The sequence below is a fragment of the Podarcis filfolensis genome (assembly GCF_964270895.1).
Source record: "Podarcis filfolensis genome assembly, chromosome: 8".
In the NCBI taxonomy this organism is placed as follows: Eukaryota; Metazoa; Chordata; class Lepidosauria; order Squamata; family Lacertidae; genus Podarcis; species Podarcis filfolensis.
Genome location: NC_139611.1, coordinates 78491870 through 78511240, shown reverse-complemented (window position 1 = coordinate 78511240; position 19371 = coordinate 78491870). Strand labels below are relative to the sequence as shown.

General features: G+C 45.4%; 1 protein-coding gene across 1 annotated transcript; it reads left to right on the top strand.

Annotated features, from left to right (window-relative positions):
• The first annotated feature begins 5874 nt into the window (after positions 1 to 5874).
• Positions 5875 to 18319, top strand: LOC310769312 (protein RoBo-1-like). The gene is made up of 5 exons (XM_083628332.1): positions 5875 to 6260; positions 13366 to 13485; positions 14158 to 14313; positions 15487 to 15630; positions 16707 to 18319. Exons 1-5 carry the CDS (start codon positions 6215 to 6217, stop codon positions 16907 to 16909), a joined length of 669 nt encoding a protein of 222 aa, XP_083484458.1. The 5' UTR covers positions 5875 to 6214; the 3' UTR covers positions 16910 to 18319.
• Positions 18320 to 19371: the final 1052 nt, after the last annotated feature.

The window sequence follows — 19371 nt, the reverse complement described above, 5'->3', positions numbered from 1 at the left end:
GTAGAGATAAGGCACCAAGCCTGCCTTGCTGCATAGTTGTTCTGTTGGGATTTTCTTTAAATATACTTCACCTGAGCATATGAACAATTTGTGACCATTGATGTTAAAAATCTGGCAATGGAAAATTTCTGTGGTGCCCCCCCTTGATGCCCTAAGCACAGGCTTATTTTGCTTAATCATTAATCCAGCCCTGGTCTTCCCTGAGGCCACATCCCTCACTGGTTTAATTCACACCCTGCTCGAGTGCTTTTTTTAACCTGGTCAGAATATACCGTACTTTTCTGTGTATAAGACTATGTTTTTTAATTCCAAAATCATGTTCAAGATTAGGGGTCGTCTTATACATGGGTAGTGCATTGTGGGGCTGTGGGATAGGTTGCTGCCACGAGTTGGAGATTGTTATTGGTGGCTGCTGCAAGGGCTGTTTTCTTTCTTTTTTTTAATATACATTTTTATTAGTTTTTACATATATTTTCCAAACAGAACATATAATCTCATCTTATACAACATTTTGGCTATATTAGCCTGAGACTTCCATCAACTGCGTCTAATGATTTTCAAACCTCTTACATTTATTATAGTAACTATTACTTTTAATAATCCATAACTTAAAAACCATTATCACAAATCTTTTCTGCAATATTTTGTATAGTTCTCCTTACAAAACTTATTGTAGTCCTACAAGCGTAGTCAGCTGGTTAAATTGTCTTTCAAATAACTCGTATATTTACTCCAATCTTTCAAGAATTGTTAGTCCCACTGGTTTCAAATTCTTCCTGTCATCTTATCCAATTCTGCATAGTCCAATCCTCCCCTCCCTAAAAAGCTCAACAATTCTGTGCAATCCTCCCCCAAAAAAGCTCAACAACTTTGGGGAATCTCCCCCCCCGCATTCCCCCCCCCAAATCGTGTGTGTGTGTTATACATGGGGGCGTGTTTTACACAGAAAAATATGGTATCCTTGAACTCTTGCTTGCTTGGATGCAGGATAGAGAGGGGTGTTAGAAAGAAAGTAGCCTAATGCAGGCACCCAAAGGCGACACTGCAGACACCCAAAGGTGTCGTTGTCTCAGTGATCAAATGAGGGAAGAGTGCAAAGTTAAACTGCAGAACTCGCTCCCACAGGAGGGAGCTGTAGGGATACTTGGCTGGAAGGTAAAGGTACCCCGACTGTTAGGTCTAGTCATGGATGACTCTGAGGTTGTGTGCTCATCTCGCTCTATAGGCTGAGGCATTTGTCCGCAAGCAGCTTCTGGGTTATGTGGCCAGCATGACTAAGCTGCCTCTGGCGAACCAGAGCAGTGCACGGAAACGCCGTTTACCTTCCCGCCGGAGTGGTACCTATTTATCTACTTGCACTTGACATGCTTTCGAACTGCTAGGTGGGCAGGAGCTGGGACCAAACAATGGGAGCTCACCCCGTCATGGGGATTGGAACTGCTGATCTTTTGATTGGCACGCCCTAGGCTCTGTGGTTTAGACCACAGCACCACCCGCGTCACATATAAAAAAATGCAGATGAAAATGCTTCTGAATACCAGTTGCTGGAAACTGCAGGAAGGGAGAGGGCTCTTGTGGGAATCCCACAAGCATCTGGGTGGTCACCTTGTTAACAGGATGTTGGACTTTGATGCTCCATGGTCTCATCCAGCATTGCTAGTCTTAGGTTCTTATTAAAGGGGGACTTCTCAGCTGCCCAGAGGAAAACATACCTGAGCAACTCAAGCTGATGTCACAGGTGTATATAGCTTGCATCTCCCAAGCCAGGAAAATGATGGGCTCTTTTTTTGCCTAAAGGTTAACCCAGCCTCAACAACAGCTGCTAGCCAAAAGGGGTGAGAGAAGGTTCGTAATTCATGTGAGATGAGAAAGGTGGATTGGGCTGAATTGTATTCCTGCATGCTGGGAGTTTCTGCTGGAACTAATCTACTTTCTGAGCGCACGGGAGAAACTCACCTCCAACTCACAGTTTCCTGCCAAGCTCTGGTGAGCACAGACTACTCCAAATGCATGTGAAAGCAGGGCTGCATGTTCAAAAGCCTACCAAGGGTCTGTAAGTCTTTTTCTTCTGTTATGGGAGTCTGCTCTAACTTTTAAAAGCGGATTGCATGCCCCCGCTTTCCATTGAAGCCCCACATAGAACATAGGAACCCCAAGGAATCAGATTCTTCCACCCACCTTACAGACTCGACCTTGATTTGCCCAGACTGGTATAGAATAATCTTTCTGGTTGGACTGGTCCACCCAGATTCTCGGTTATCTTCTGCACCGCTGCTTTATTGGGGAGGGGTGGCTTCATCTGGAGCTGTCAGAGACGAAAGGCTTATGTTTCATCATCTGAAAAGGAACTCAGACTTCTCTTGAGCCCTGATGGAACAGTCTGTCTACTGGGTCACGTTGCAGGGCAGCCTTCAAAATTGGGAGCACCAATATGCTGTCTTGTGCCCTTTGAAATGGCTCATGCTTACCTTTCCTCTGCTTTTTCCAGGCACAGATTTAAAGCTCAGTGTCCAAGCACCCCCCCTTTCTTTGCTCTGGAGCTTTCCCCATGAAAACCCGCTCTTTAAAGCTCAGTCGGAGCAAATGGCAGTCCACACAAAACCTGAAGAAATGTTTGCATCAATTCAGCTTTAAAGAGCAGGTTTCTGTGCGGGAAAGCGTGTTCTCCTTAACAGAGAGCATGTGTTGCGGTGGGGTCTAACAGGCCACCCCCTGTTGCCGGGCAGGAACGTTTAGTTCGCCCTAGGCAGTGATTGGATGTATGGGTTGCTGGGGTAAATTTGATGTTGCCAATTGTGGGGGAGGGACCAGAGGTTTTATATTGTGGGGCTCGCAGCTTGGAGCTTTCTCTTTCGCTGTAACCACCGGATCACCTGCCCACCCTCCCTATTTGCATTGCGGTTGCGTTGACCTTGCTATGCCTGTCATGGGGTCGTCTGCTGTTGGGGTAGGGGCCTGGTAGGAATTTTGTCCATCTGGCTAATTGGCTGGTGCCATTTGGTTTTTGCCTACTGTGTAGCAAATCATCACAACTTGTAAGGTTGCAGTTAGGCACTGGTTAAAAAATTGGTGGGTGGAAGGGTAAGGATTGGCTGTGGGTAAGGATGCTGCTGCTGCAAGGGAATCCCGTTAAAGGAATCCAGGGGCTCGCCATGCTTTCGTCCAAATCCCTGGAATGGGAATTGGGCTGCGCAAGCCCCTGGGAGCATGTGGGGAGAAGTGAGGGCCTGGGGTTCAGCTCCGTCTTCTCCCCAATATTGTTTTCCCTTACTGGCTTTTGCTGGAGTCCGGAATTCAGTTCTGTCCCGGGTCAGGGGACAGATAGTCTTAACCAATGCCTAAGCAACCACTCACATTTGTGTATTTTAATAAAGTTGTGGCCAAAATTATGCCAAAAACCTTAAACAAAAATTATGTGTGAATTGTGTTTTATTGGAAGTGACCTGGGGACCTCGACGTGCAAAGCTCTGGGGCAAAACCAAAAGGAAACAAACCAACAACGCCGCTTGGACATGGAAATATTAAAGCACATAAAGAGTGGGGATAAGCTCTAAGACTATGTAACAAAACAAAACTGGGTTGACCAAGGCAGACGTTATGCCTTCAATAGAAAACCAGTCCCCACCCACTCAATATCTCCACCCTATCTGATGAAGAGAGTTCAGGTGGTCTCAAAAAGCTTGCTCAGTATTTTGTGATGTTTTGACTGGCCATGAAGGTATTTTTTATTAAATCAAAGGGCCAATCACTTTGGTGAATCAGATGCCTTTGGGATACCGGCAAGCGGAACTTGAGCACAACAGCATTCATACCCTCCAACACGACACAATCCAAATCTGGCACACCGTCTTCCAGGTCCAAAATCCTACATGTCACATGACCTGCACAAAATTGTGGACCCAGAAAAAGTTTTTTGGGGGGTGCGGTATGGTGCGCTAAAGCACATGTGCTGGGGTGCCATGTAAGGTCGTGGACCCCAAAAATGCTTTCTTCGGGGTGAGATCTTGGCTTGAAATCATGTGAGAGCAAGGCACCCCCAATGGCCATTGTACTCTTGCACAAAAATGGGATGTTCGGGTTTTTTTGGGACAGTTGATGGTTTTGCAGCACTCTGCCTACCTGCAATTCCCAGGAACTGGTATTCAGAAAAATTACCGTACAGCCTCTGACTGTGAAAGCAGAGAATAGCCATTGTGGCTAGTAGCCACTGATAACATTATCCTCCTCATGTCAAACTTGCAGGAGTGCATTCCATTGTTTAGCTGTGCGCTCTCTAATCCAAGCTCTTTGCAGTGAGCTGGCATAAACAGTGCAGTGAAGAATGTGAGTCTCAGAAAGGAGTGGTGCCAGCTTTGGGGGACTCTGATTCAGCGCCTTGTCAGTGGATTAAAAGAGATTAATATGTTGGGTGATGGGAACATGATTTGGTTGTTTTGGCTCATGAATCCGTGCAGTGCATGGAATTTGTAAGATTTATTTTCCTAAGAGAAGAACTGGGTGTATGAAATGCAGCTTGGCAGTGACTGCCCATCTGTGTCTGCAGTGTCGAAAGTGAGAGGGGCCATGCTACAATCTCAGGGAAAACACAATGAAGATGACGTATAGATGGCATCAAACTCCAGAAAAACTTTCTAAAATGTATAAGAACAGATCACCTATATGTTGGAGATGTAATAAAGAAATTGGGTCTTATTTGCATATGTGGCGGAAATGTACAGATATTTGTGGTTTTTGGAATAATATATATGAAGGACTTAAAAAATTATTTAAATTAACATTCAAAAAGAGGCCAGAAATATTTTTATTAAGCATTTTGCCATAAGAAATAGGGAAATCGAAAAGAACATTGTTCATGTACGGAATAATGGCAGCCAGAATTTTAGTAGCAAGAAATTGGAAAAACACAATAATACCCAACATGGAAGATTGGCAAATCCTAATGGTAGAATATCTGCAGCTAGCGAAAGCGACAGGAGGAGTAAGAGGCCAATCAAAACAAAAAGTCTATAAGGATTGGGGAATCTTTAAAGAATATTTAGAAAACTATGGAATAAAAGGAAACATCTTGGCAGAATTAGACTGATCCCTGTATTGTATAAATATGAGTTTGTAGGGAGGTAAAAAGAAATTATATAAGAAATATGTAACTGTGCGGTATAAAGTAATGGATAGATAAAGTACAGTGAGATTAATTGGAAGTCAGTTTTAAATTTCTTCTCTATAAGTTATATAATTGTGTTCAGTATCAGGAGTATATATGATGATAAGATAGTGTGGTGGTTTGTTTGATTTTTCTGTTATTTGTTTGTTTGTTTGTATGTTTGTTTACTTGTATGTACATCTGTTTTTTTATAAATGTATTTATTTTAAATTAATAAAGATATATATATATATATTTTAAAAATGAAAATGAGAGGGGCCAAACAAACTCAAGCGGCGCAGAGAAATCACAAAACTACAACTATTGCAGCCCAATGGCTCCTGCTAAGGTCTGTATGCCAAGCTGCTTTTAGAGGCACATCTACAGAGGCCTGCTGAAAAAAGCAGGCAACCCTAACACGCTCTATGTCATACTCTCCAACATTCCTCTAGTGTAAATTGGGACATCCATCTTTTGGTGCTGTGCTGTTGCAGGGACCCGCTGATTTGTGCAAGAGTGTGGCACTGCTGCAAACACCAGCACTCATTTTGGAAAGTCTCAGAAGGAATATTTCTTTCTACTCACTTGCAACAGCTTGTCTAATAAGACAATAATGAAAAAGGCATTCCTTGGGTGTTACACAACAGCATTATGCAGTAAAGGACAAGCATTAAGCATGCATTCTGTTTTAATCTGTGACTTTTTGAAGGGAGGGGGAAGCAGATAGTAAATGTGACCTCCTTAGAGTGACGCATTATGGGGAGGAGGGTGGCTGTAAAGGATTTAAGAAGGGAGGTGCGATTTACAGAAATTACATTGGATGCTGGCATCTAAAAGGAGAGAAGTCTTCAGGGAAGTGAAGAGGAAAGATGGGAGGGGCAGCTTGACAACTTGAAAGGCCAAGGCTGGTTTTGCCCAGGGCATCACAAAAGCGCACTGTTGCTCAACCCAGCTCTGTGCCCTCGGAGTAACACAACCCTGTCCCTCCCAGTCCCAGCTGTATAAACTCCCCAGAGGACAGGTGGCTTCTGGCTCAGGTTCCTGAAAGCAGAGCCGATTCCACTTTGCGGCACCATGTCTCTCTTGGCTCTTTCCTTCCTGTTGGCTCTGTTGGCTACAGGTAAGTCACGGTCCGGATTGATCTTTGCAGAGTGCCTCCCCTAGCGGTGAAGGGGTTACTACTGGCCCCTCAAAATTAAAGGACCCCAGTTTCCTCCAAGTGTGAATTCTCTGGGTGGTAAGTTGACTATTGCAGGACTCTGGCACCGTTAAGAGTTCGGTAGCATGCAATTTGATCATGCAAGTTTCTGTTACAGCTGCAGGTGGGTTCCAGATTTCTATCTCTGGTTTCTCAGAATGTGTGCCTGCGCTGTACTTGCCTACCGAGTGCCTGGCCAGGGTCACCTATTTTTGGACTGGCTCCCCCTTTAGTGATTAGAAGGTGTTGAATGTTTGTGGGGAGTGGGGAGCTTCACCTGCTGATTTCATCTGTTGAACCTCCCCCTGAAGGTGTAGGAGCAAGCCGGAGTCGTTTTCCCCGGCCAGTTGGCAACGCTAGTTGAGAAAGGTTGTACTTTGACCCTGTCCTTTTGATGCAAGCTTAGCGGGTGAAGGTAATAATCTGCTTGAAGGATTGTGGGAATGGAACAGAATGGGCGATAGCAGTGGTAATTCTCTGCTGTGGCTCAACACAGTTCGGCATCAGGAAGCTATCTAGGAGTGTGGAAGAGTCCATGCTCTCAGTTCCATTTCAGTATGGGCATAATGACCCACAGAAAAAGAAAGGGTTGCCATCTTTTAAATCTGGCTTTCTTCCACGCCTTATAGAATCATCAGGGACCTTGTGGGTCATTTGTTCCAACCCCCTGCAATGCAGGAATCTCCACATGCAGTCCCCCATCCAATCTGAAACCCTACCGGACCCTGCTTAGCTTTGCAAATGTGCCAGCAAGGTGTAGTAACAGCCTGTCATGCAGACATTTACTAAGTGGAGCTTATTTCCTGGCATGGAGCCAAACAAGTAGGAAAGACTTCATTTGTTTAATTTATCAATGTCAGGCTACTGTTGAAAGGGACAGGAGCAGCACTGGTGAAAAATCTGGCAGCCCTCCCATGCAGGGGGTGTTTTAAGGACAATTACGGTAATAGTTGTGAAACATTTTAAACACTCTGGTGCTGCAAAAAAAGAACTTAACCATTCTTGTTTTATTTAAGTTACATTGGGGTCCCGTCTGCACTGCACATTCAAAGCAGTATCATGCCACATTAAACAGCCATTGCTTCGCCACGAAGAATCCTGGGAATTGTAGAGGTGACTCCTATTTCACTCACAGAAATACAGTACTCAGAGTAGTTTAACAATCAGAACCTTTCTCCAGGAAACTCTGGAAATTGTAGTTCTGCGAGGGGAATAGGGGTCTCCTGGCAACTCTTGGCACCTGTAACAAACTGCAGTTCCCAGGATTCTTAGGTTTAGAGTTGTTCAGCATTTGTTTGCAAGAAACGATATCTCATTTCTAAGTGAATGGGGGGGGGCACACCAACATTTTAAAAAATTGTGAAGATTCAAGAGAGAGGGTTGCCAACTAACCAGGGAGAATACACTGTGTCATGCTCCTGTGTCATTAACAGCTACGTGCTCAACAGAATCCAGCAGGGGCTTTTGAAGGCAAAGGGATAAGGCTTATCAGCTGCTATTGCCTGCAGACCAAGGAGCTATTAAAGGCACAGAAGGAGGGACTGGTAACTTTCCAACACTAGGGCCTTATTAATGTGTTCACCTTTAGCATATGGTGGGAGAAGTGTGGTAATGCAGGTTACCTTTGTGCATTGAACAGGGATGTTTGAAGGTGGATTTCCTGTATGCACGATGGATTGCACATTTATCAGGATGTGCAAAGGACTCCTTTAAGATGACCCATTTATTTTGCCTTCATCCTGATTTGCTTGCACAAAGCTTATGCAATGCTTTGACCATGGCCACATTTATACCACACATTTTAAAGCACTATGATGCTACTTTGAACAGTTGTGGATTCCCCAAAATAATTCAGGGAGTTGTAGCTTGTTAAGGGTGTTGTAAGGGGACCCCTATTTCCTTCCCTGAACTACAGTTCCCAGCTTTCCCTGTGGAGTAGGATTGATTAAAAGTGGATTTGTTGTGCTAGGGTGACAGAACACTTTATTCCTCTTCAATTGCTCGGGTCTAAACATCAAACATAAAAAACTTCCCTAAACAGGGCTGCTCTCAGTGCTGGACCTGAATGATGGGGGTGGAGATGCTCCTTCAGGTATACTGGGCCAAGGTTGTTTAGGGCTTTAAAGGTCAGCACCAACACTTTGAATTGTGCTTGGAAACATACTGGAAGCCAATGTAGGTCTTTCAGGACTGGTCTTATGTGGTCTCGGCGGCCACTCCCAGTCACCAGTCTAGCTGCCACATTCTGGATTAGTTTTAGTTTCTGGGTCACCTTCAAAGGTAGCCCCACATAGAGAGCATTGCAGTAATCCAAGGGAGCATGCACCATTCTGGCAAGACAGTCTGAGGGCAGATAGGGTCTCAGCCTGCGTACTAGATGGAGCTGGTAGACAGCTGCCCTGGTCACAGAATTGACCTGTGCCTCCATGGACAGCTGTGAGTCCAAAATGACTCCCAAGCTGTGCACCTGGTCTTTCAGGGGCATAGTTACCCCATGCGTTTGCATATCTCCTGCAAAATATTGGCAGTCTGTAGGCTCCCAAAGATTCCCCCACCAGATCTTCCTGCTTCATGGGCAAACGTCAAGAGCGCTACCAGATGGGATGGAGGCATTTGGGGCATGGCTAGTGTGCAGGGTCCCCCTTCTTCCTCCCTGCATCCTGGGAAGGAATCTACCTTAACACAGGAGTCAGAGCATTGGCAGAGGCTCACCAGGATTTCAAACAGGGTTCTCTGCCAGCCCTGCCTGGAGATACCAGGGATTGAACCTGCAACCTTGGTTCAATTGAACCTTGAGGAAGGGCCATAGCTCAGTGACAATTGCTTGACCACTGAGCTATGGTCCTTCCTCAAGGTGACAGACCAACAAGGGCTTATGCATAGACATTTCAGCCACAAATCAGCTCAATTCACATAGAAGTCAATGGTGGTGGTGCTGGCTCCACTATTTTTATGACATGGAGCATATATGGTGGCACCCTATCCTGTTCTTACCTCTCTGTGCATTTCCTGTTGTGTAAAGAGCAGACTTTCCCTTGCTTTCTACGTGCTCTTTTTCTAACCTCCATCCCGGTTCAGTTGCAGGGTAGAAGAATTTCTAAAACTAAGAACAGATAAGATCTGCTATACACATGCAGGTACAAAGATTGCCATGTTTCAGCCTCTGGCTTCATGGACTTTTCCACCGAAGCAAAACTTTTTGCTCCCAGCCTAAGTCACGCTGCACCTTAGCAGAGTTTAAATGGGGAGCAGCGTTAAGCTGTTGCAGCAAATGCAATGAAGACTCTCAAGTGTGGCTGATGGTCAGGCATTGCTGAGGGTCCATGCCTCAGTAACGGGCCTCACTGGTGAGAGACCTCCTCTGTACTTCCTGCAGCAAGGAGGCCACATGGGTGGGTGTCAGAGGTGGTTTTAGGGTGTTATTACTTTTTCGGCCACACTGGGTGCTACAGGGAGTGCCACAACAATGCTGTAGAATGCGAGAGGCAGTGGGGTGGGCGCATGCTGAATTTTAGCACCACACAGGGCACTGCTGAAATTTGAGAGCCTGTGAAGTCCTCCACGGTGTGTCTTTTGCTGAAGAAGTCTCCAAAACTTGGAGCCAACACTGACCTTGCGGCTCCTTAAAGGCAACTGGATTTTGTGTGGCCTAAACTTCTGTGGGTCCAATACACCATATGTAGGTTGGGCCCTCCAGTCCACTTACGAAAGAGGGCACAGATTCGCATAAAATTTGTGCAGGATGCAAATTGGCGTCCTCTTATTCGGGTGGAGTGGAGGGCACCAAAACCAAATCAGTGGCCTTACAAGTAACAAAGTGTCTGACAGGCAGAATGTAAATGGGTGAAGCTTCCCACACAGTTTGTATTTCTGAACTAGAAAAGGCTGAACCTGTTGAATTTTGGCCTGCCACGCAGCTGCTAAAAGCACTAAGCTCCTTGCCATCCCTCAGGGCCAGCCTGCATTTGCAGGTGTGAGAATAGGAGGAGCAGGAAACTTTGGGGGCAGTGCTACTTCTTGCAGGCCTCTTTGCTCCCATGTTGATATTAGAGCTGTGCAAGTTCTCCGGCCAAAGCTAGGATCCTGAATCAAATCGAGCTGATTCAGGTTGACCCAGAATTCAGTGGATTATCCCGGGTCTCGATCATCACCTTGTCATGGTGAGTGGGCTTGCACATTCCTATGGCCCATGTGAGCGAAGCTGTCAGGAGTCTCATACTCCCAACAGGGTCACCCAAGGCGGTAAGGTCAAAAGGGAGGAGCTAGACAAAGAATGATCCAAGAAGTCCTCAACGGCAGAACAGGAGAAAGATAACAAGTGGCATGTTACAATGGCTGTGAAGGCGGATGAAGGCTACAGCAGATAAGAATACTGGTCATCGTGACACTCATATCATCAGAATAGAGCCTTACTGCTTGGCTTGATAGGAGAGGAAATTGGAAAGGCAAATCAAAATTATTTATGTATGCAACAACTGCGGCGAGAACTTTATTAGCCCAAAATTGGAAATTATAGGAGTTACCAACGTTGGAGGAGTGGCAGACGAAGATGATGCGGAACTGGCAAAACTGATCCAAAACCAGGAAGAAACAAAATTCCAAAGAGATTGGAGAAAATTTATTGACTATATAAGTAATAACTGTAGAAGTTTGAAGACATTAGCAGGACTGAAATAAATCTTACGATGTAGATTTCTGGAAAGGACAGGAAACTGTGAGATCTGCCGTATTTTTTGCACCATAACACTCACTTTTTTCCTCCTAGAAAGTAAGGGGAAATGTCTGTGCGTGTTATGGAGCGAATGCCTGCGGGTGGCGGAGGGGATCTGCTGCAGTCGTGAGCAGAGGATCCATGGTTCCCCTTCCTTCCCTCCTCCGTGGCTCGCTTTGAAACAGCAAAGCGGGAGAAGAGCTGCGGAGTGGGGAGGAGAGAGGGACAGAGAGCCTGCTTCTTTAAAGGAGCAAAGCAGGAGGGGAGAGGAGCCTTCTCTCCTTATACCCCTCTTCTGCATTATTAGCAGCATCCTTCTCCACACACCCCACGCGTGTTCCTTCTCCCCTTAAACTCCTCTCCTGCATTATTAGCAGCATCCTTCTCCACACACCCTATGCGTGTTCCTTGTCCCTTGAGTGCTTTTCCTTCCTTCCCCAATTAAAACGTGGTTACAAAGCATGGATCCACATGGATCCTCAGGATTTTTGCATTGGGCTACTCCAAACTCACTGTCAGATCACATGTCTGTGGCCACAGCATGAACCACAAAAATCATATATCCACTGTTTTGTTTAGAACATTTTTTTTCTTGTTTTCCTCCTCTAAAAACTATGTGCGTGTTATGGTCTGGTGCGTGTTATAGAGCGAAAAATACGGTAGATTGAAAAAGAAAGCCTGTGGCCGGGAGGGAGGGAAGTCATTGCTCAGCAGAGTGGTGGAAAAGGAGTTGAGTAGATGAATGTGGAAATTTATTGTTTGTTGTTTAAAGTGGAAATTTAATAAAAATGTATTTGAAAAAAAGAAGAAGGAATAGAGCCTTACTGCAAAGACTGTGCGTTGGTCAGCGCACACTGATCCTCACACATAAAACAAATTCACGCACAGGCGTCTTCCAAAAACCCATCCTGGGTCAGAATGGGGCCAATCCCAAGCACCAGATCAGGCCCTGAATTAGATATGCAACCCAAGTTGATCTATACAAGGACTAATATTGACCAAATACAGCTTCTTTTCATCTTCAGATGCTGCAAAGGAACAGCACTGTAAAAGACGAAGAGAAGGTTGCATGGGACCTTCTGCCATCATGTCCTTTGAACTTTTCAATCCAGAATGAGTCGTCTAATCCTTGGTTCAGCCATGGGGGCTGGTGAGCCAGTCTGGTACAGGGCTTGGCCCAGTTTCCTGAACAGCAAAGGAATGGGTGTGTGCTTGCTTAATTAGTGTGATTAACCTCTCTGACAAGTCATCCATTCAGGCATATCCTATTTTTCAAAAAAGAATAAAAGGGAGGACACTTCTTTCTTCTGCCAAAGTTCATGATCCTTTAATAGCTGGATGAATGAGCAGAAATTCAGCACATAAAGCTTATCCTGGTGTGTGGAGCCGAGTGAGAGAGAGAGAGAGAGAGAGCATGAAAGAGAGAGAAGCCAAGTATTCTGTGGTGAGAAGGCATGGTTTGGAACGTCAATTTCAGTTCTGTGAAACAATGTGAAAGAGAATGCTTCTGAATATGTCAAAAGTGCATATTTCAAAGCCATCACATAATTGTGCCATATATATCTCCCATATGTATTTGATCTCAGAGCCGTCTTTCCCATTGGTGTTAGTGGTTTGTTGCGCCAGGGCGCTGGCCTCTCAGGGTCGCTCTAGTGAGTGGAAGAGCTGCACTGCTTTGCCGGCAATCTCCCCTTTCCCTGCACGCCCACCAGCTGTGCCCCGCCAACTATATGGCTGGCGGGCGTGCAGCTTCCTTCCCAAGCTTTCACAGGAGGAGAGCAATCCCCGCAGAGGCTTAGGAGGGAAGCTGCTTCCCTCCCAAGCCTCTGCATCTGCTAAAGACAGCCCTGCTCCTGGTAGTTGTCCTCCTTCTGCTTCCTGCCAAAAGGCGGCATGCAGCCTTCCCGGGTGCCCAGACTCTGGAGAGCATGTCCACCAGCACGTTTTCCTGCTTGATAACCGCCACAGCCGGGGATCAGGGTGGTGGGGGAGGCAGAGGACATTTTCTACCGCCCTCTCCCGTGTTTTGGAGTGGCCGGGGGGGGGGGCGCCGGAGGGATCTTTGCACCACGGTGCCGGATTTGCTTAAGACGACCCTGTTTGATCTAATATAATATCTCCCATATATTTTGGATCTAAGAAAGGAAAGGCTTTGGGATTTGCGAGGGTGTGATTTTCAGATGAACTTGAGCCCTCCCCGAGTTTCACTTCTGGTTTATGGTTTTTGGTTCAGGGGGAAGTTGGCATGTGATTGAATGGTTCTGCTGTCAGCCTCAGCCCTAATGGCTGCACTTTCCCCTCTCTGTTCTTCCACAGGTGATGCTATCTACTGCTTCAACTGCACCAGCACTGAAGGTTACAACTGCAGTACAACCCCACAAAAATGCACTGACACAGTCAACAGCTGCATCACCATTGCCCGGGATGAAGACACAGGTAGGGTGGTTGTGAGTTTGCGCCTTAACCTTTCTCTGCTGCCAGACTTCTGAGAGCTACAAACCATTAAAGTTTATATCTAGTCCCTCTGTTGATTTAAGCATGCAGATGGGCTGATTCTCCTGTTTTTAAAATGTATCATGATCCTCACCCCAATTTCTCGAGTGGTGAGAAGTCCCAGTATTTATTGTCTAAAGTTAAACATTCTGAGATTCTGCTCTGCTCCAGCAATGTACCATTATGTGCAGGGTCTTTAGGAACATCTGTGGGGCTTTGAAGCAGGTGTGAAGAAATTTAGGCCCTCCAGCTGCTGCTGAACTACAATCCCCACCACCCCTGGTCATTGGCCATGCTTGCTGGGGCTGATGGGAGTTGTGGTTCAGAAACATCTGGAGGTCCAAAGATTCCTGACCCACCTTTTAAAGAAAGTTTTGGGTTGCATCCAGCTAAATTCTACTCAAAACACACCTACTGAAATTAACGGACCTGATTAAGCCATGTCCATTGATTTCAACGGCTCTACTTTGAGTAGGACTAGTATCAACTACCACGCACAACTATTTCCCCATGTCCAGTTGTTACAGTAAGGGGCTATATCCTTCTCTACCTCAGAGAAGGAGATGCACAGATAAGGGGATGGCTTCTCAGTCTAACAGACTTTTCCATTCTTAGGGTCCCAGGACATAGAGAACCCAACTTATGAAAAGAAATGCAACTCGGACGATCGCCTCTGTAACAAGTTCTATGGACTGGTGGCGGGCGATTTTCGCATGCGCTGGAACTCCAGTTGCTGCCGGGCCGACCGCTGTAATGTCAACACAGTAATTGGTAAGGAACTGGGGTTGTCTTGTGTAAAAGGAACTGGTCAGGACTTCTGTGTGGGGCTGGTTTAATCGGTATGCTCACTAAACCTTGGAGCAGAGTTCTAGTACAGTTGGAAAGCCTTCTAGGCTATGAATATCTTGAGTCCTTTTGTGTAGAATGTGGTCATGCTCAGGGTCCAGATGTAGGCGCACACCCTTGCAAAGAAAACCACAAGGAGGTTCTCTAAAACCATTCCAAAGATGTTTGTCCCACCTCAAAAAGTATATTGGACGAGGTTAAGAAAAGGTAAATGATAAAGGGGATGGAATGACTCCTCTGGGAAGAACAGTTGCAGCATTTGGGACTTTTCCATTTACAAATAGCATGGAGAAAGTTGATGGAGAAAAGATTTTATCTCTTTCACAGTTGGAGGCAGCAATGCTTCTGAGTACCAGTTGCTGGAAACCACAGGAGAAGAGAATGTTATTGTGCTCGAATCCATAGCTTGGCCACTGTGAGAACAGGATGCTGGACTCGATGGGCCACAGGCCCGATCCAACAGCCTCCTCTTATGTTCTTACGTTAACTTTAGAGATGTTGACCAAAATGGTGAAAGCATGGGCAAGGCAAAGGTCCCTTCCAATTGCTTTTTACTAAATAATTATTTTTTTAAAAAATTTTTTTGAGGGAAATATGAAAGTATTTGCAATGCAGTATATACGTGTCCAAATCTGAAAGCCATGTGGATTGTGGACAGAACTAGGCATAATCTGGAATTCACTGGCTTTGAAGAGTTACTGGGCAAGAACACAGTTTTACATGTTAAGACTGACAACATACTGACTGTGGCAACACTAATGCATGCACTGTAGGGCTCCCTGTCTTACGCTTTGTCTGCACCTTTTCATGAAGTGTGGCCTATATATGTGTAGAACCTAATTAAACCTAATGTTTCTGTGTGTGGAGAAGGGTGCCATGAACTCCATCCTTCCTCAACATGGCACCCTCCAGATGTTTTGGACCACAACTCCCATCGGCTGTATGAGCCTTAGCCAGCGCAACTGATGGGAATTGTAGTCCAAAACATCCTGAGCTTGAGGAAGGCTTCCCTCTACTTTATCATATGTAAGGAAACTAGATTTTAGAGATGTTGAACGTGGCAGGAGATCACATCCCTTTTCTCTCCTCCACCCACAGTACAAAAAGCGTCACAGCAGCCTAACGGCATTCGTTGCAATTCTTGCTTTGTCTTTGGCTCTGATATTTGTCTGAACAACACGGAGTTAGCCTGCACTGGGACTCTGACACAGTGCATGCACTTTGCCACCACTGCCAAAAACGGTAAGTGGGGAAGTAATACTGGAGGGGTAATCGGTATTGGGCTAGATCGGGGCAGCCAATGCGATGGCCTCCAAATGTCAGTAGTCTACAACTTCCATAATCTCTGACTGATGGCCACGATGGCAAGAGCTATTGGGAGTTGGAGTCCAACCTTGGGAGGGCACCCTATTGGCTACCCCAGTATCCCATGGTTAGATGACAGACAGAAAGGTTAGCTCCATCCTAATTGCAGAGTAATTGGTTGGCAGGGTGACACAAGGCAGGGCAGTGTTGCTTACCTGGCTTCCCAATGCTGAGTGTTGCTGCTGGTTCCTGAGAGGGAGCTCAACGCAGGGTAGGTGTGTTGCTGCTGTCACTGTATCCGCACTGCGCTGAGCTCCTTGTGCCTCACATGAAGTTGCCCATCAACAAAATTAGCACCAGGACAGCAGACTGAGTGGAACCTAGAGGTCACCTGGGGACAGTTTACCCCACAACAGTGATATTGTATTTCTATTTCAGTTTGAGGCTGCGTACACACTTAGCTGTTTGTAGAGCAAAAATACAGTTTTTCTCAGTACAGGGTCATTCAAGCTCATCCCCAAAATGCTGCTTTCAGTCTAGGTTGAGTGTAGATCCTGCTCTCCATGCAGGTGGGTGTGGTTACTTGGTATGTGTTCGAAAACTCTCCCCTTGCAATCTTTGCATACTCCCACCCACAGTGCCATTGGGCAGGTGTGGATACCCCTCCAATTTGCTGGGACCGCCTACGTCTGTTTTCAAACATACACGTCGTGGGGCAACAGAGCCAATTGCAGCAAGCTTTCATTTTTGGAATGAAACCAGTTTCTCAGGAAGCTCTTTTCAGGAGCAAGCAATATGCAACAACTCTAGATTGTGTTGACCAGGTTGGGGGGGGGAGAGAGAGAACTTGCTCCCCATTGATTCTAGAACAAAATGTTGCATGTACATAGCCATAGGAATGATTTCTAAATAGGCATTACCTATAAATTAGCACATGGAAGTTCTATACAAATCTGCACCCTCCTTTTTGCTCGGGCAATTCCGCAACTCTACTTTTCTGTCCTTTGTTACAGAGGAATCCAAGCACCAACAGGTTGCCTTCACAGGATGCGCCACCAAGACCATGTGCGAAATGGGAGCCGAAGTGCTGTTTGTTGCTGGCCGCAATGTCAAAGTCAAGGTCAACCTGTGCAGCAGTGCACCAGGAGTCCCCTCCCAATATAGTCTGGCCCTGTCTGTCCTGGCAGGGTTACTCTTTCTTGCCCGTTGGTCTTGATTCTTTTTATATCTTCCCTCCCACAACTTCTGTTGGTCCTCTCCTGCTTTTTCTTCTGCTCCTGTAAGTTTTCCTTCAGTTCTCCACCCCAGACATCCATTCCAGCCAGGAACGGGAGAAGAATTCAATCCATTTTGCATTTAGAGGTGAACCTACTTGATTTGCAAATTCCAAAACAATAAGCACACCCAAACATAGCCATTCTGCGAGCTTTTGCACTTCTCTGAATTTTGCAGTGAAGTTCTCCAGCCCAGTAATGTGTAATACATGTGCTCAGGTAAAATGTGCATAAAATGCACCTATTCGTAAAAACATCAGTCAAAATGCATCATGTAAGGGAAAATTGCTTTGCAAAAATTTGTACGTTATGCAGAATTGCAGACAAACGGGGGTCTATTTGGATGAAATATGCAATAAAATGTAGCTGAATTTTCACAAGGCCTTTTTAAAAACAACAGCAATGAACTGATGTGAAGAACTGAACTTAAGGCTGGAAAAATGAGAAATGAAGAGAAACTGAAACCGACATATTTGCTCACCCCTACTTATATCTCCCCTCTCGGAATATTTCTGCATGTTGCCCTACATCTTTCACTGATGCTATGGACTGAGTACGGTCAGAAAGCTCTTCACAGCCCCACAACGTCTTCTAATGTTGACTTCAACCTAAGCCCACCACACTTTGAAGGAAGGAGCTTTGTACTGTATCCAGGCCTTCTCCACCTATCCCCTGTATGTAGGGTGTATTGCTAATGACTATTGGGGGGGGGGAGACCTTAGTCCTACGGAAGGTCAACAAACTCATCTCATATATCAGAGCCATCACCAGTGTGATGAACAGAACATAGGACATGGACCAAGGTTACCCATAGGCACCTGACTGGCCACTGTGAGAAAAGGACACTGGAGTAGATGACCCCTTGTCCTGACCCAGCAGGGGCTTTTCTTATGAGACCTGGGTTCAAATCCCTGCACAGCCATGGAACTCACAATGTGACTTTGGGCCAGTCACTTGCTCTCAGAGTTGCTATACCAATAACATGAAGGGGAAAAGGGCCTCTTGAGAAACCTTTGGAGGAAGGGTAGAATCTCTGGTTGGTTCAGTTAGGTATAGACTTTGGATTTAATGGAAATGTGTATCATTTCACTCACCACATTTTAAAGTCAGTCAATTCTACTGTGTTTGGGGACCCTGCTGCTCATTTTACTGCATGAGGCCCCGGGCTTCTTCCCCAAATGTCTTGCCCTGATGGCATCACTGGGTGGGGCAAATATTGAAAACCAATATGTGCAGCCAACAAAGTGCAAAGCTATAAAAGTGGGTTAGATTCCACTTAGTACTAGATTCCCATGAGAAAAGTGGTGCATGCTCTGTGCCCCTCCTTCCCCCAGACAAAATGTTAGTAACAAGGAAATAAAAGAAATTGGCCAATCAGGTGGATATATATATATATATATATATATATATATATATATATATATCAGGCACACTTTTTTGCATCTGTTTGCTTCTTTTTCATAAACTCAGCTATCAGCAGAATATACACAAATATATATATATTTGCATTTTTTTAAAAAAGCAATGACTAAAAAAGGGATGGCTATACAGAAGGTAGATTTATTGCAGCACAAGGGTGTGATATGCAGGAATGAAGGAACAGAATCCATATAACCCTCTTGCTACTGACAGCCCATCATTTGCTTAAAGATCACACTCAGTGCTGCAGAAATGCTGTCCTTCTCTGTGTATGTCAAAGTTACATGTGTGTTAACTTTCAATTTTTTTAAGCAATAAAAGAAATACCAGCCAGATTCTGTTCTCTCAAAAATCTGTCAAATGTGCATTTTATGTATATGGTGGGGCACTGATCAGGGATGAGGAACCTATGACCCACCAGGTGTTGTTGGATAATACCTCATATTTGCCATACCAGGAGTGCCACCGATTCCTTACACCTGGTATTACATCGAGTGAAAATGGTCTGTAGGAAAGGAAAACCACCACTCACTAGAATGGCTTCTCAGCCTGTCATATGGTAAATTTATTGGCCTAAGTTAATCTGTTTTGAAAGGCTGTGCATCTACTGGAAACATAGCAAACAATTTCCGCCCCAATAGCCTCTCAAACCTGCAGAGCCAGTGTGTATTTCCTGATACACCAGCCTCCCAAAAGCATTGCAGAATACAAATAAAACAAGAAAGCTCACATTCTGTGAGACAGTTTAATTCTGCACCAGTTGGAAGTTAATGCACCCCCCCACTTTGGATGAACGGTGTGTTAATTGCTTGTTGTGCTCTACAGAATCTCTTTTGACATTGCCATTGTATGGAAGGGTAGTTTCAATGTACAATTGCACAGCCTTCTCTGTTGTCCATTCAGACAAGCAAGAGTCATTCTGAGAGGTTAAGGACCCCTGGACAGTTAAGTCCAGTCAAAGGCGACTATGGGGTTGTGCTCATCT

Bases quoted from the DNA above. Each gene is read 5' to 3' on its own strand.
- LOC310769312 (XM_083628332.1), top strand. From the start codon at position 6,215: ATGTCTCTCTTGGCTCTTTCCTTCCTGTTGGCTCTGTTGGCTACAG. The intron at 13,486-14,157 runs GTAGGGTGGTTG...TTCCATTCTTAG, and splicing joins TGCCCGGGATGAAGACACAG to GGTCCCAGGACATAGAGAAC. The intron at 15,631-16,706 runs GTAAGTGGGGAA...CCTTTGTTACAG, and splicing joins TGCCACCACTGCCAAAAACG to AGGAATCCAAGCACCAACAG.